At 42.2% G+C, this 12,360-nt stretch overlaps 2 protein-coding genes across 3 annotated transcripts in view; one reads left to right on the top strand and one right to left on the bottom strand.

The window, feature by feature from the left end:
- The window catches only part of LOC105730234 (zinc finger protein 25), a 38,707-nt gene extending 32,256 nt beyond the window's left edge, over positions 1–6,451 (bottom strand). Inside the window, exon 1 of the mRNA XM_064362753.1 lies at positions 6,244–6,451. The gene's annotated coding sequence lies outside the window, so the exon portion shown is untranslated. The remainder of the gene's footprint in view (positions 1–6,243) is intronic.
- A 179-nt stretch (positions 6,452–6,630) lies between these two features.
- Positions 6,631–12,360, top strand: part of ZNF33B (zinc finger protein 33B) — a 49,902-nt gene continuing 44,172 nt past the window's right edge. For both annotated transcript variants that reach the window (XM_064362751.1, XM_064362752.1), the window contains exons 1-3: positions 6,631–6,959; positions 7,128–7,436; positions 8,552–8,603. In XM_064362751.1, the coding sequence (XP_064218821.1) occupies positions 8,595–8,603 (9 nt within the window). In that variant the 5' untranslated portion in view covers positions 6,631–6,959; positions 7,128–7,436; positions 8,552–8,594. The remainder of the gene's footprint in view (positions 6,960–7,127; positions 7,437–8,551; positions 8,604–12,360) is intronic.

The raw sequence follows: 12,360 nt of genomic DNA on the forward strand, positions 1-12,360 counted from the left end.
AGGCCTTGGGCTAGGAGCTCCCACATTTTATTTTCAGAGCCCAGTTGAAGATGGCAAGAGTGAAAACCAGAGAGGGGAAGTTCCCATGCCATGGAGAAAGAGCCATGTTAGGTTGTCCCCTCTCCCGCTGTCCCAAATGTGAGTGTATGTATCAGGTTTGTGTGGTCTATTCTTTAAAATTATTAATTCATACTGTCATAAGTAACAGTAAAAGCATTGCCCTTTCATGTAAGTATAAAAGCTCTTTTGACCAGTGTCTCCAGGTAGCTTCTTCCACAAAGGTAATGACTGCTATCAGTTTAGTGAGAATATTTTCCCTGGTATTTTATCCATTTTATAAAAATTTGAACTGTAACTCAGCTGGGCTCTAGCTACCAGCACCAGCTGGACAGTAAGGACTCTCAGAGGTGAACACAATATGCTTCCACATGCCTTTCTGAAAGTTCAGTTAGCAACTGAACAGCACCCTTCTGAAGGTGTGAATTCCAGCTCTGCAAAGCTCTTCTCTGAATACCTGCGGTACCAGCATGATCCTGCCTCCGCCGTCTGTCTAATTCTAGCTCTGTGGGGCCACTCGTGAGCTTCTAGATTCTGAGGATCTTAATCTTTTCCATTTGTTTCCCAGCACTACACAGGTAGCTGCTACCTGCTGTTGTCATCCTATGTTAGCTCAGTGTTCATTTTTACCATTAAAATAGGCACCTGCTTTACGGCCGGGCGCGGTGGCTCAAGCCTGTAATCCCAGCATTTTGGGAGGCTGAGGCGGGTGGATCACGAGGTCAAGAGATCAAGACCATCCTGGTCAACATGGTGAAACCCCGTCTCTATTAATACAAAAAATTAGCTGGGCATGGTGGCGCGTGCCTGTAATCCCAGCTACTCAGGAGGCTGAGGCACGAGAATTGCCTGAACCCAGCAGGCGGAGGTTGCGGTGAGCCGAGATCGCGCCATTGCACTCCAGCCTGGGTAACGAGCGAAACTCCATCTCAAAAAAAAAAAAAAAAAAAAAAAACACCTGCTTTAACCAATCCTCATCAAATTCTCTCAGTTGTAATACTTGAGTGATCTCTCCTTTACCATTTGGACCTTGATTGATGTAAACATACTTGCATATATATCAACAAAAATTTATTTCATTATTATAAAGTCATATAAGTGGAACTGCAATATTATAAGTCCTTTAAAGTTTAATTAAAATGAGGTTCTTGCCAAGAATGTATATTGGGTAAAGGGCCCCATTTAATAAATTGTGCTGGGAAAACTGGATATCCATATGCAGAAGAACAAAACTAGATCCCTACCTGTCACCACATACAAAAATCAACTCAAAATGGATTAAAGACTTAAACATAAGACCAAAACTGTAAACATACTAGAAGTAAACCTAGATAAACCTCTTCAGGGCATTGGTCTAGGCAAAAATTTTATGACTAAGACTTAAAAAGCAGACAGGCCAGGCACAGTGGCGTACACCTGTAATCCTAGCACTTTGGGAGGCTGAGGTGGGCAGACTGCTTGAGCACAGAAGTTTGAGACAAGCCTAGGCAACATGGTGAAACCCCATCTCTACTAAAAATACAAAATTTAGTCAGGCATGGTGGCAGGTGCCTGTAATCCCAGCTGTTCAGGAGGCTGAGGCAGGAGGATCACTTGAGCCCAGGAGGTAGAGGCTGCAGTGAGCTACGATCATACCACTGTACTCCAGCCTGGGCAACAGAGTGAGATCCTGTATCAAAATAAATAAACAAACAAATAAATAAAAAGCACAGATAACAACAACAAAAAGAGATAAATGGTACTGTATAAACTAAAAAGCTGCACAGCAAAGGAAACAATCAAGAGAGTGAAGAGATAACCTGTAGAATGGTAGAGAATACTTGTAAACTATTTATCCAAAAGGCACTAATATCCAGAATATGCAAATAACTTGAAACAACTTGACAGCAAAAACAGAACAAAAACAAATAGTCTGATTAAAATGTGGGCAAAGGATCCGAATAGACATTTCTCACAAAAATACATACAAATGGCTAACAAATGTATGAAAAAAATGTTCAATCATCAGGGAAATGCCAATCAAAATCACTATGAGGTATTGTCTCACTCTAGTTAGAATGGCTATTATCAAAAAGACAAAAAAAATGCTGGTAAGGATGCAGAGAAAAGGGAACTCTTAGACATTGGTGGGAATGTGAATTGGTACAGTCACTATAGAAAATCATGTAAAGGTTTCTCAAAAAATAAAATAGAACTATCATACAATCCAACAATCACACTGCTGAGCACGTATCCAAAGGAAGGGAAATCCGTATATCAAAGGGATACCTGCACTCCTGTGTTTACAGCAGCACTATTTGCAATAGCTAAGATATGATATCAACCTAAACGTCCACCAACAGATGAATGGAAAAAGAAAATCTGGTATATATACACAGTGAAATATTATTCAGCTATAAAAAATGTAATCCTATCATGCGCAACAACATGGATGGGCTTGAATGTCACTAAGTGAAATAAGTCAGGCACAGAAAGATAAATATTGCATGTTTTCACTTATATTTGGGAGCTTCAAAAATTGGGGCTCATAGAAGTAGTAGAATGATGGGTATTAGAAGGTGAGGGGATGGGGGGAGGGGAAGATGGGGAAAGATTTATATATGAATACAAAATAACAGCTAGATAGAAGACATGAGCTCTGGTGTTCTGCAGCCTTGTAGGGTAAATATGATTGGATTTAATTTATTGTATATTTTCAAAAATCTAGAAGAGAGGATTTTTAATGTTTACAACACAAAGAAAAATAGATGTCTGCGGTGAGGGATATGCTAATCAGCCTGATTTGATCATTATACATTTTATACACATGTCAAAATATGTCTATATCCCCTAAATATGTATAATTATTAGGTGTCAACTAAATATAAAAGGGAGAAAGGTACAAAAAAAGAAGAAATGAGAGGCAAAAAATGAGCCTCCAGAGTTTATATAAATCAAATTCACAATAAAAATGAATAGCTGTGATGGTTAATTTTATGTGTAAACTTGACTTGGTCACAGGGTGTCCAGATTAAACATTACTTATGGGTGCATCTATGAAAGTGTTTCCAGATTGGATTAGCATTTGAATCAGGAGATTCAGTAAAGCAGATTGCCCTCCTCATGTGCATAGGCATCATCCAATCTGCTCAGGGCCTGGATAGAACACGAGGCAGAGGAAGGAGGAATTCACCCATATTTTCTGTCTCATTGTTGAGCTGGGACATTTCATCTTATCCTCTGTCCTTGGACTGGGATTTACACCATTGGCTTCCCTGGTTCTTAGGTCTTTGAACCAATATAGAATTACACTACCAGCATTCCTGGGTCTCCAGCTTGCAAATGACAGATTGTGGGACTTCTCAGCCTCCATAATCATGAGTACCAATTTTTCATAATCAATCTCTCTTTCTCCCTCCCTCCTCCTATTTGTTCTGTTTCTCTGGAGAATCCTAACACACTAGGAATAAACATTTCCTCAAGCCCATACCATAAGTGTATATTAATCTTTTCTTCAATTCTTAAACTTAAAAATATTTTATTTATTTGTTAGTTCCACCAACTGAAAACAACTTGTATGTCCCTGGACTGGGGAATGGATGAGGAAACTGGCAAATCCATACCAAGAAATAGGACTCACCAAGAAATAGGACTCAGCAAGAAAAACAAACAGAGGTATTGGGACACAAAACAACACAGAAGGATCTCAATTGCATTGTGTTAAGTAAAATATAACAGATTCAAGACTACATACTGTATGATTCCATTTATATAATATTCTAAAAAAGGCAAACATGTAGGCCCAACAAATAGATAGTGGTTCCAAGAGGCCAAGAGTGGTAAGAGAATCTGACTTTAAAAAGGTAGCATGGAGAACTTTTTTGACAGAGATAAAACAATTTTGTATCTTGCTTGTGGTGGTGGCTACACAAATCTAAGTATTTGTCAAAACTCATAAATTTATGCACTCAATAGGCCAGGCGTAGTGGCTCACACCTGTAATCCTAGCACTTTGGGAGGCTGAGATGAGTGGATCATGAGGTCAGGAGTTCGAGACCAGCCTGGCCAAGATGGTGAAACCCCATCTCTACTAAAAATACAAAAATTAGCCAGGTATGGTGACACATGCCTGTAATCCCAGCTACTTGGGAGGCTGAGGCAGAGAATTCCTTGAACCTGGAAGGCAGAAGTTGCTGAGATTGCACCACTGCACTCCAGCCTGGTCAACAGAGCGAGACTTCATCTCAAAAAAAAAAAAAAAAAAAAAAAAAAAAGCACTAAATAAAGTGAACTTTTCAGTATATAATGCATAAATTTGGCCAGGTGCGGTGGCTCACGCCTGTAATCCCAGCCCTTGGGAGGCCAAGCGGATGGATCACCTAAGGTCAGGAGTTCAAGACCAGCCTGGCTAACATGGTGAAATCCTGTCTTTATTAAAAATACAAAAAATTAGATGGGTGTAGTGGCGGGTGCCTGTAATCCCAGCTACTCGGGAGAGTGAGGCAGGAGAGTCGCTTGAACCTAGGAAGCAGAGGCTGCAGTGAGCTGAGATGGTGCCATTTTACTCCAGCCTGGGCAACAAGAGCAAAAAACTCTGTCTCCAAAATGCAAAACAAAACAAAACAAAACAAAAAAACCAAAACTATATAAATTAAAAAAAAATAAATTTAAATAAATTATATTTCACATATTTTTACTTAAATATTTGCATTTTTTGAATTCCCATAACGGACTTAAAAAGTTGTTCTGGAAAGGGAATGGAGTTGCTTATTTTTCTCTATTTTAAAATGTAACCGATATTAAATTTATGGTTTCTCTTTGGTATCATATCCCTTTTTGTTGTTTTTTTGCTGTGTGACAAGCTCTTACTTTGTCACACAGGCTGGAGTGCAGTGGTGCCGTGATGGCTTACTGCAGCTCTGGGCTCAAGTGATCGCCCCATCTAAGCCTCCTGAGTAGCTGGGATCATAGGTACCTGCCTCCATGCCCACGATGGTGCCCAGGCTGGTCTTGAACTCCAAGGGTCAAGTGATCCTCCTGCCTCCGCCTCCCAAAGTGCTGGGATTACAGGTGTGAGCCATCGTGCCTGGCCCACGTGTCAATTTTTTTTTTTTTTTTTTGAGACAGAGTTTTGCTCTTGTTACCCAGGCTGGAGTGCAATGGCACGATCTTGTCTCACCACAACCTCCGCCTCCTGGGTTCAGGCAATTCGCCTGCCTCAGCCTCCTGAGTAGCTGGGATTACAGGTACGCGCCACTATGTCCAGCTAATTTTTTGTATTTTGAGTAGAGACGGGGTTTCACCATGTTGACCAGGATGGTCTCGATCTCTTGACCTCGTGATCTACCCGCCTTGGCCTCCCAAAGTGCTGGGATTACAGGCGTGAGCCACCGCGCCCGGCCCCCACATGTCAATTTTTAAATATGTATACTCCTTTAGTGGTTTAAATGTTTCAATCTTGTATTCATCTGAGTTTTTTTTTTTTTTTTTTGGGACAGAGTCTCGCTCTGTCGCCCAGCCTGGGTGGTGCAATCTTGGTTCACTGCAACCTCTACCTCTCAGGTTTAAGTGATTCTCCTGTCTCAGCCTCCTGAGTAGCTGCGACTACAGGTGTATGGCACCACGCACGGCTAATTTTTTTATTTTTAGTAGAGACGGGGTTTCACTATGTTGGTCAGGCTGGTCTTGAACTCCTGACCTTATGATTCACCTACCTCAGCCTCCCAAGTGCTGGGATTACAGGCGTGAGCCACCATGCCTGGCCCTAAAGGAATACTCTTAATCATGGTGTCTTACTTCCATGTAGCAGGTGCCAAACTACTTTGAATAGAGCAGTATTTTATAGATAGATAGAGATATTTCTTAGGCATTTTTTTCCTGCTTATAAAAACGTATACTCGCTCTTCATTTAGGTTTCTACTTATTCTGGATAAAGTTGAGAATGCTTTTGTAAAGTACACAGTACACTAAAGATCAAAGAGAAAAAATACATACAAAAATTTGTTGATATTTTTAGAAATTTTGTCTTCCTATTTACGAAAGGTATAGATAGACTACATGTATTTCCATTTAGTCAAGCAATTTTAGTGTCACAGAGGAAGTAACGTGACATTTTCTTCATTCGGATTATGTTTATTTTCTGACTGAGTTTCAATTTCCGTTTATGGCTTTACCGATTTGATGCAGTAGCTTTCCGGTCACACTTACCCCTTTTCTCCACCCGAAAACAATCGCTGATAGGGTCAGTCTTTTACTGTAACGGTGAGATCTACTTCCTAACACTGAAGTGACACTGACGCGCAGCTGTTCCTTGACACGTCTGTGTCTAAACTGCACACTAGCTGTACACAGACCTCCCCTGCAGTGCATCCCTTTGGGGCGCCCGGGGAGAGCCAGGGCTGCAGGTAGCTCGCGCACCAACTCAGACCGCATTTGCTCACTGCCAAGCCGGGCGCTTCTCGGCCAATCCCAAAAGGCTGCTCGCGCGGCCTCATGGGAAAGGTAGTTTCCAGGTTGGGTGCGGACAGCGTAAGGCCTTGTGCGCGGGCTCTGCGCATGCCTTGTCTGCCGGCTACTTCTAGGTTTCCGCCTTTCCTTCTGTTTTTCTTAGGTCTTACGTAGGAGGCAGTCCCGGGATTGCAAGGGTCTGCGCGCTCTTCTAGGGCGAATGCAACCCGATGAGGGAGCGGGGTAAGCCCCGGCGGGTTGGGCAGGGACAGAGGGTGGCCCCGCGTGACTCCCGGGACCGGCGGCAGGTGCCGGGTTGTTGGGAGGAGCTCCGGGGACCTCACTAGGGAACTCCGGGACGACTGGGCTGCAGCATCTGCCAGGACGCCAGACCAGTTCTTCAGAGGGACAGCGTCTGTACGGAGCGGCCTACGCAGTGCGTGCCGCCCCATTTGTGGGGGAGGCCGCGGAAAAGGGTATGTGCGCTTGCGCGGTGCGCGCGCCGAGCTTTGCGGGAGGGGCAGTGCTCGGGGCGAGCTTGTACGCGTGTGTGAGGGCACCGCGGGAGTTGGGCTGAAGGGCGGGTGCGGTCGCCAGCCCAGCATAGACAGACTCGGTTTCCTCTTTTGCATTCATCCTTCTAGGTTCCGAACTGCCTTCTAGTCGTGTCCATCATTGCATCTTGATATTTGCTGTTCCTCTGTCCTGACTTGACCTTGGACTCAGGAAGGATCTTCAATGATTACCTAATTTTGGCCGGGCGCGGTGGCTCACGCTTGTAATCCCAGCATTTTGGGAGGCCGAGGCGGATGGATCACCTGAGACCAGGAGTTCAAGCCCACCCTGACCAACATGGAGAAACCCCTTCTCTACTAAAAATACAAAAACTAACCGTGTGTGGTGGCGCAAGCCTGTAATCCTAGCTACTGAGGCAGGAGAATTGCTTGAACTCGGTAGGTGGAGTGAGCCAAGATCACACTATTGCACTCCGGACTGGGCAACAAGAGCACAACTCCGTCTAAAAAAAAAAAAAAAAAAAAAAAAAAAAATTAGCTAATTTCGATTCCTTTGTTAGAAGAAAACAATTTTTTTTTTTTTTTTTTTTTTTTTTTTTTTGAGACAGAGTTTCGCTCTTGTTACCCAGGCTGGAGTGCAATGGCGCGATCTCGGCTCACCGCAACCTCCGCCTCCTGGGTTCAGGCAATTCTCCTGCCTCAGCCTCCTGAGTAGCTGGGATTACAGGCACACGCCACCATGCCCAGCTAATTTTTTTTTTTGTATTTTTAGTAGAGACGGAGTTTCACCATGTTGACCAGGATGGTCTCGATCTCTTGACCTCGTGATCCACCCGCCTCGGCCTCCCAAAGTGCTGGGATTACAGGCGTGAGCCACCGCGCCCGGCCTAGAAGAAAACAATTTTTAAAAAAAAGTTTTTTTGTTTGTGAAGGTTACTAACTTGTTCAGGATCACAGTTTGTTAGTAGGGAAGACTAAAAGACACATCTCCTGACCCTCCAAGCCATTACTGTCTACTTTTCCACACACATCAAAGCAAGTTTAAAATGTCCTTTTGAGAAATAGCAACAAAGTTGAAAAAAATTAAAACTTTTTTTTCTTTGAAGCACTGCTGCTTATGACTTTCTGTGGAGTCATTCACCAGAAGTTAAGTAACATTACTGGAAAAATAGATGGCTTAGTCCTATTTTTTACAATAGTTTTAGTGAAGTGTTAATGTTCCTTTATTAAATATATTGCTAACTTGTATGGCCAATACTGTCATCATAAATTTTTGGTGAACACCAAGGGAGATTAAAATCCTTAGGAAGCAAATATTTACCTTTACCTGGTGAAAAATCTTGTGCCCAAGATTTACGTGATCATGTTGGAGTTATATTAGGGTGGTGTTTCACCATTTCTACTACCTGTTCCAAAGTGTCAGAGGACATTGATATTCTCCCAGAGGGAGCATTTTACCTGTTGGGTGTTTATGGCTTCTTAAGGCAGAAGAATCTAGGAGTTGCCAACCAGGCCAAATCTTTCATGACCGCATTCCTCTTTTTCTAACTCAGCTGTATCTTCAGAGTTGTATCCGTCTTTCAAGAACAGACCAAAATGAACAAGGTAAGTTGTTTATTAATTCCCTACTTTATTTTATAGGGGACTTTGTGAGATTTGTGAGTCAATATGTTAGGATGAGAAATTAGTAATAAATGAAAATTGAACTTGCCAGAAAATGTAAAGTAACAGATCAATAGTAGGGCAAAGTTAGAGTCAGTAAGTTGAGCTTCATGTTTCTTATGTTTCTGACAACCATGGCAGAGAGGAAGTCACTGGATACAGACAGACCGACTCCTCTGAAGACACAAAGACATCCTGGAAGATACCTTTTTCGGTCATAACATAGGGACATATAGTGAATAACCTAGTGATAGCCCTGAAATGAATGCAGCCTATTGAGTTAAACTGCTTTTTTAATTTTTATGTTACTCAGATTCCAATTTTCTTTGGGATATAGTGTTAGATCAATAAATTAAAATGTATTTAAAGTTTTTTTTTTTTGAGACAGAGTTTCGTTCTTGTTGCCCAGGCTGGAGTGCAATGGTGTGATCTCGGCTCACTGCACCCTCCACCTTCGCGTTCAAGCAATTCTCCTGCCTCAGCCTCCTGAGTAGCTGGAATTACAGGCATGAGTCATCATGCCCAACTAATTTTCTGTTTTTGGTAGAGACTGTTTCTCCATGTTGGTCAGGCTGGTCTCGAACTCCTGACCTCAGGCGATCCACCTGCTTCGGCCTCCCAAAGTGCTGGTATTACAGGCATGAGCCACTGCACCCAGCTGTATTTTAATTTTTAATGAAACTTACTTCTACATGTGGAGCAGATAGATAGAAAAACCCCTACATTTTAAGAAAAAATCCTACATTTTAAATATAGAACTCAATGAATTATTACAACTCCATGGTGCAAATAATGAATACGTAGGTCAAAAGAAACATTACCAGTACTCCCGAAGCTCTTGTCTTGTCCCTTTCACAGTCTCAACACCTCCTTGCTCATTCACTCATTTACATTTAGTTTGTGGCTTCAGTGGCAGAGTTGAGTAGTTGTGACGGGAACCTTTTGGCCTGCAAAGCTCCAAATATTTAATGTCTGATTCTTTTTATTTATTTATTTATTTACTTTGGAGAGAGTCTTACTCTGTCATCCAGGCTGGAGTGCAATGGTTCGATCTTGGCTCACTGCAGCCTCTGCCTCCAGGGCTCAAGGGATTCTTCTGCCTCAGCCTCCCAAGTAGCTGTGATTATAGGCGCATGCCACCACACCTGGCTAATTTTCTGTTTTAATAGAGGTGGGGTTTCACCATCTTGGCCAGGCTGGTCTCGAACTCCTGGCCTCAAGTGATCCACCTGCCTCAGCCTCCCAGAATGCTAGGATTACAGGTATGAGCTACCATGCCTGGGCAAATATTTAATGTTTGATTCTTTACAGAAGAAGTTTTCCAATCCCTAGATTAGTTTATTAAGTTTATTTGTTGATGTTTGTCCTATTTTAGATGACTTTTCCTACTTCAAGGTCATGAAGATAATCTCTTTTGTTATATTTTAAAATATTTATTGTTGGCTGTGCACAGTGGCTCATGCCCGTAATCCCAACACTTTGGGAGGCTGAGGTAGGCGGATCACATGAGGTTGGGAGTTTGAAGCCAGCCTGACCAGCATGGAGAAACCCAGGCGCTATTAAAAATACAAAATTTAGCTGGGTGTGGTGGCACATGCCTATAATCCCAGCTATTCAGGAGGCTGAGGCAGGAGAATCGTTTGAACCTGGGAGGTGGAGGTTGTGGTGAGCCAAGATCGTGCCATTGCACTCCAGCCTGGGCAACAAGAGCGAAACTCCATCTCAGGAAAAAAAAATATTGTTTTGGCATTCACTTTTATGTCTCTTTCATTGGAATGAATATCTACTTTTGTATGAGGTAGATGTCAGCTTCCTTTTTTGCATAGCGTTAATGTAGAATTATTTTTGAAAACACCATCCTATCCCCACTGGTTTACATTGTGATATTGGTCATCAATTATGTGTACATATATGTCTGGGTGTTTTTTGGACTATGTTCTGTTGGTTGGTTGTGCCAGTACCACACTTGGTGAAGCATCTTGGTGTCTAGTAGTGGGTTTAACACATTCTTTCTTCAGCAAGATCCTGGCTCTTCCTAGCTCCTTGCATTTCCATACAAACATTGTTAGTATTCATAAATAACATGCTGAAACTTTCTTTGGGGCTGAATTAAACCTATACATAAATTTTGGAAGAATTACTTACCTTTTTATTTTTTTTTTTGAGACAGAATCTTCCTCTGTCGCCCAGGCTGGAGTACAGTGGTGTGATCTTGGCTCACTGCAACCTCCACTTCCCGGGTTCAAGTGATTCTCTTGCCTCAGCCTCCTGAGGAACTGGGATTACAGGCACCTGCCACCTTGCCCAGCTAATTTTTGTGTGTTTTTAGTAGAGACGAGGTTTTGCCATGGTGGCCAGGCTGGTCTTGAACTCCTAACTTCAAGTGATCTACCTGATCTGACCTCCCAAAGTGCTAGGACTACAGGTGTGAGGACTACTTTATTTTCTTTCCCCATTTCTCTGACAACCTTCTGATTCCCTCTTGATGTCTTTGAATACCACTAAATTATAAATGTCTCTGTAGTCCTTATTTCATTCTTGATCTCCATATTATGCTTCAAAAAATATATATATATTTTTTTTGAAATGGAGTCTCGCTCTGTTGCCCAGGCTGGAGTGCAGTGGCACAATCTCGGCTCACTGCAACCTCCACCTCCTGGGTTCAAGCGATTCTTCTGCTTCAGCCTCCTGAGTAGCTTGGATTACAGACGCTCACCACCATGCTTGGCTAATTTTTTGTGTTTTTAGTAGAGACGGGGTTTCACCATTTTGATCAGGCTGTTCTTGAACTCCTGACTTCAGGTGATCCAGTGCCCCAGCCTCCTAAAATGCTGAGATTACAGGCGTGAGCCACCGTGCCTGGCCTGTGCTTCAAATTTAATATATTTAGGACCTTTATTGCTAGAATACTGTGTCTAACCTATTTTGCCCTCACTTTCCTGGCTTACATTGTGGCTCTAGTATCTGGGGAGCTGTTCATGGGGATAACCTGAGGAAACATTTTTTTCCTAAAGTATTATTGACCACATTTTGTTGCTGTTAGTCTCCTATTATCCATGTCCTCCTGGTTTCTTCTGCAGTAGTTTATGTAATGTTGTTTTGTCCTTTGCCTTTCTCAATTGAACTGGTTTTGTAAACAAAACCTGGTCACGTAATTTCAGTATATGCTCACATCTCATCGTTGGCCCTCCCTTTTTTCACAGCAGTGATCCCTAAAAGATGTGCCCTAGAGGATATCCAGAACAATCCAGTTGGATATCTTCTCCTGTGTGCTCCACAGATATTTCAAGTGTAATAGTTCCAAAATCTTCATTTTCTACACATCCTTATTATTGTCTCTGAATTAAAGGATTAGAACCCAGAATATGTATTGCAGTATTTCTACATTTTAAAATCCAAATGACAAATTAGAATTCATAATAAATGTACTGACAGTTTATTTCTGTGATTTGTGAATATAAATCTGTAGTTCTCAGTAATATTCTTGAAAATGATAAATGATCACTTTGGAGACTGTTGGTCTAAAATTACTCTACAACCCATTTCCTGACTACTTCCCTGGCCTTTTCTCTGGACAGCACTAAGCCATCTCCTGTGTCGTCTGCCCTTTTGTTGATGTCTGCAGTGTGTTGGAGTTCCTCACCTTTGCTTGTTTCATGGCCCCATGCTTATGAAGAACATAATAGAGTGTTCTTCATAA

The sequence above is a fragment of the Aotus nancymaae genome, unplaced genomic scaffold (genome assembly GCF_030222135.1).
Source record: "Aotus nancymaae isolate 86718 unplaced genomic scaffold, 86718_ANA_hifiasm-v0.15.2.pri h1tg000049l, whole genome shotgun sequence".
Lineage (NCBI taxonomy): Eukaryota > Metazoa > Chordata > Mammalia > Primates > Aotidae > Aotus > Aotus nancymaae.